This window comes from Phaseolus vulgaris, chromosome 4, assembly GCF_051622355.1.
Source record: "Phaseolus vulgaris cultivar YP4 chromosome 4, ASM5162235v1, whole genome shotgun sequence".
In the NCBI taxonomy this organism is placed as follows: Eukaryota; Viridiplantae; Streptophyta; class Magnoliopsida; order Fabales; family Fabaceae; genus Phaseolus; species Phaseolus vulgaris.
The window spans coordinates 40916108-40920669 of record NC_143501.1 but is presented as its reverse complement, the minus strand read 5'-3'; the positions used below and the strand labels follow the sequence as shown (position 1 = coordinate 40920669).

The window sequence follows — 4562 nt, the reverse complement described above, 5'->3', positions numbered from 1 at the left end:
CAAAATGGTCCAAGCCTCCCTTGCACTTGTTGCTCTTTCTATTTGTTCAAACGTCTCGTCATTCATCCCTGGATGGATGAGATACAAAGCCTTCTTGCCCTTCTTCTTCTGGTCACGATGCACTACTCGTTGCGCCTCAGTTGCATTATCAGCTAATACAGACACTCCACTCTCAACGACATCCCATAAGTCATGATAATAAAAAAAACTCCCATTTGCACACACCACCGATTGTAATTTTTTTCATCAAGTATAGAGACTGATAATTGAGTAGAGTTCATGATAACTGGCTCTGCTACCAGTTGTAGAAACTAATTGAAGGAAATAACAGAAGACAAAAAGTTGTAGAAACTGATTGAACGTAAATACACGAAATTTGCAAAACTGTTGAATTGATTCCTACATTTTGATTTACTTCAATAATATATATAATAAAATTACAAATACTGGAAGCTATAAAATAGGAATACCGAAAGCTTTGTAAACTGACCATTAATGCAATAGTAACGGTAAATAATTTAAGGCTAATAAAATCTGAATTAATAACCAACATTTTTTAGTATCACAAAAATAATTCATACTTTTAAATCATTTAAGTTTTAAAAAATTCTCACACAATATTTCTAACTTTAATAAAACCAAATTATCAAAATAATCAAATAACTATATATCATATATTAAAAAATTTAGATGTGTTTACTATTGTAATTTTTCACATCTCTTTTTATATAGATAAAATATTTAAAACCTAAATACTTTTAAGAATGGTTGATTGCTTATTTTTTATTACAAAAATTGTTTATTGTTAATTGATAAAAAATATTTTATTCGCATTTAAAAAAGATAATAAGAGTTAAAATTGAAGATAAAGATAATGATAAGTGAATTATTAAATTTCTATATAGAAATTAGAAATTAGAAATTAAAAACAAACAAGAGAGAGAAAAGAAAATATAAATTATAGAGTTCTAAATTAGTAAGAATATCATATATGATATCAGCAACACGGAAATATTGAATTTAGAATTTTATGTTTTGAGGTGATTTGAAATTGTTTTTTATTAATTTAAAATTAACATATTGGTAATTTAAAAATGTTATCAGATTTAAATCGTAAAATAAATAATATTTCTCTTAAAATTTTCAACATACACTCAGTATACCTTTTAAACAATATTTACTATTTGTGTAATATATATATATATATATATATATATAATATTATTCTTAATTTTATGGATTTTATTCAAAATGATACAATATCTTATATAACAAAAGTTATATTTGATTAAGATAGGTTAGATTTAAGATTTATTCAAAAATTTATCATATTTTTTAGTTATAAATACTTTTTAACTTTCTCTATTGTTGTACACTTTTCTCATTCTCTTAAATTCAAATTTGGTGAGGTGATATCAATATTCTTTAAAGTATTTCCTTAAGTCAAACACCATGGTTGCATCACTTTGTGCTAATGGTTGTGGATTCAATGGTTCTCCTACCAATAAGAATCTTTGTTCAAAGTGCTACAAAGATTATCTCAAAGAAAACAACACCAAATCAAAGGGTTGTAAGGGTGTAGAGTGTGAAACGAATAACATGAATAACAAAAAAAATTATTTTAAGGTAACATCATATATTTCTGAAAGTTTCTGATATGAGTAAGAAGAATGAGAGAAAGAGATGCAACAGTTGCAAGAAGAGGATTGAATTATTAGGGTTCCAATGTCGTTCTAGAGATGTTTTTTGTGGATCACATAGATATCCAGAGATGCATGCATGCAAAATAGAGTGGAAGAAAATTGGTCGTGAAGTTTTGATTAAAGAAAATCCTTTATGCATTAGTGATAAACTAAACCATAGAATTTAGAATTAATTTTCTATTTTCTTTATTGCACTCCCTTTCTACCATGAATCATATAGGATTTATGATTAATTAAACTGAAATTCATCAATAATTGTAAATGCTAGTATTATGAATTAAAAAGTTAATATTCAATATCATGTCATTTAATCTATTTTTTTCTTCATATTTAATTTTGGATAGTCTCTAAATAAATAAAAAATTGTTCATTTATTTTGTACATATATAAACTACTGAAAAATAAAATGACTTGAATAACGAAAATTTGTATCAGAACAACGGAAAGATTTTTCTTTAATCTATTTGTATTATAAATAATAAGGAAAGTAATTATATTATAGTTTAAAGAATGTAATAAAAATAATTTTACATTTTAACTTTTTGATAAGTAAATATTTTCAATGTTTAAAATATATTTTAGATTTGTGATAGATCTAGTTTGATATAAATAATTTAGGTGCGATATAATTTTATTTCAAACTATTCATATTTTAAAATAATATACATTGAAATTTAAATTAGAACTAAATGTACTAGAAGTGATACACTAAACAAAAATAAGAGTTTAGGAAAATTCTTAACATTAACACTTAAAAAGTCTTAATAACAATTTTCATAAATTTGCTATCTAAAATCACTTAAAAATGTCTTAAAAAAATTGCCATAAAATTGTTATTTAAAATCACTCTTGTTCAAAAAATACTTATGGTAATTCGTTTTATAAAAATCATGTTATGCAACATGTATCATCACATAAAAAATAACAAAAGAAAAAAAAAAGAAACAATGAGGACTAGACCAAACTCATGCAAAGAAAAAAAAATAAAGAAACTCACAAGAGTAATCTAAACAATTACATTGGGAGTTTAAACCAAAAAAGAAAAAAATGAAATAATGACCAGAAGGCAAACAAAAAAAATTTCTCTTCCCAAAAATAACAAAGATGAATGATTGAATGCATATAATCGAATCATATTGACCTAGTTTGCATATAACATCCATAATAAAATCCGGTGATAATCACACACCATTATTCTTATGGAAAAAACGCACGCGGAAGCAATACACACAATCACAAATCAACTGCAGAAAAATAAACGACACAAGATTTAACGTGGTTTGTGTAACACCCCGGAAAATACATCTAACTATTACAATACAGGTTCTACTTATTTCTATACAAGCATAAAGTTTTTCAAAACATTCCTAATACATGATTATGACATATAGAAATACAAATATTTACAATATAAGTTTCATAATCAACGCCCTAAAACTCTTCTGATCCTCAGACACCTGTAAGATCATCTGCTCGTGTACGTAGTACAGTCATCGCAGTTCAAACACAACAAGAAAAGCAAGGGTAAGCTAGTGAAAATAGAATTTTATAATATACACAATTAAATCAAAAGAGAAAACCAAGTTACACGATCAATTTCTCAAATTATTTAATCTTCTTCAAATCTCAACAATAAAACAATCACATAGATCTCACATGGATCTACATATCCAGAATATTCAACAAACAACATCTTCCGGAAGACCCGTATTAAGTAAGTCCTACCAGAGACTAACACCTGATCCAAAGATTACCAGCGAATCCAACAGAAAGGATCAGGGTAAGTTCAATACAACCCAAGCCGTGCATCTCATATGTCACGGTGTGCATGAACTCCCCCATCAGCTTCTCACCACCTGATATCTTAGTCTATGCGACTTAGATCACTAGTGAAGCTCGGAGATCTCTGTTACCACATAGGCATCAATACTTAATACACAGCAAACATCAGTCCATACATTATCCCAAATGTATGAATTCAATTCCATACCATCGCGTCATACAATATCATCCCAAACACGATCCACAACATTCAAAAACGTAATTAAAATAAAAAAAACAACACTTAAATATTAAACCATCAAAATATAATATTTTTACAAATTTAAATAATATATAAACAAACAACCCAATATATATAACACACAACATCCCTACAAGAAGAATTGAATATTGGGACCACGTCCCTTCCGCATTCAGATCTTCTATCCTAGGGTGCTATTAAAAATTAAATTAAGCTTCCCTTACCTCAATTGCTTGCTTTCCAAGCAAATTTTAGAATTTTATTCCCCACCGTTTGGATAAGCTTCAAGATTTACGGGCCTAATGTAAATTATCCAAACAAAACAAAATTTCAGTATATAATATAATAAGTTGAGAGGATTAAACTTCTCAACTGACCCCACCAAGATTGATGACTAAATCCTAAGGAAAAACAGAGAACAAAGGATATTTAGAGTAAAAATGAACTTACTCTGTTTGAAAATCTGATCGGGTAGAAATGTTCCTTAACTCCTCAGCTACAGCGTGGTATGATCAGATTCTAAAATAGATGAAGATTGGGAGAGAAAACTAAGAGAGAGGGAGAGAAGAGAATATGGAGAGAGAGAAATGGAGATAAGGAAGAAAAAGAAGAAGAAAAAATTTGTGCGGGGGGGGGGGGGGGGGGCACTCTGTATTTTTTTTTAACGCTGTTACAGTTTGGTCGCTAACTGCAACCTACATCCACATGGGCAACTATTAGGTTTTCATTATGTCCTGTTGCACACCAATTACAAGTACAATGATCTCTTTAAATAGAGATTATAAAAGGGACACAATGATTAAGCCCGCCCACCAAACATGGTGCCTAGTGAGCCC

General features: G+C 28.4%; 1 protein-coding gene and 1 long non-coding RNA gene across 2 annotated transcripts; one reads left to right on the top strand and one right to left on the bottom strand.

Moving 5' to 3' along the window:
* Positions 1-1452: 1452 nt before the first annotated feature.
* Positions 1453-1870, top strand: LOC137838779 (zinc finger A20 and AN1 domain-containing stress-associated protein 5). The gene is made up of 2 exons (XM_090301216.1): positions 1453-1626; positions 1670-1870. The coding sequence occupies exons 1-2, from the start codon at positions 1453-1455 to the stop codon at positions 1868-1870; spliced, it is 375 nt and encodes a 124-aa protein (XP_090157342.1).
* A 1143-nt stretch (positions 1871-3013) lies between these two features.
* LOC150028072 (uncharacterized) lies at positions 3014-4355 on the bottom strand. The gene is made up of 3 exons (XR_016520645.1): positions 4177-4355; positions 3951-4025; positions 3014-3172 (listed from the first exon to the last, which is right to left on the bottom strand). It is a non-coding gene; the product is annotated as an uncharacterized LOC150028072 (long non-coding RNA).
* Positions 4356-4562: the final 207 nt, after the last annotated feature.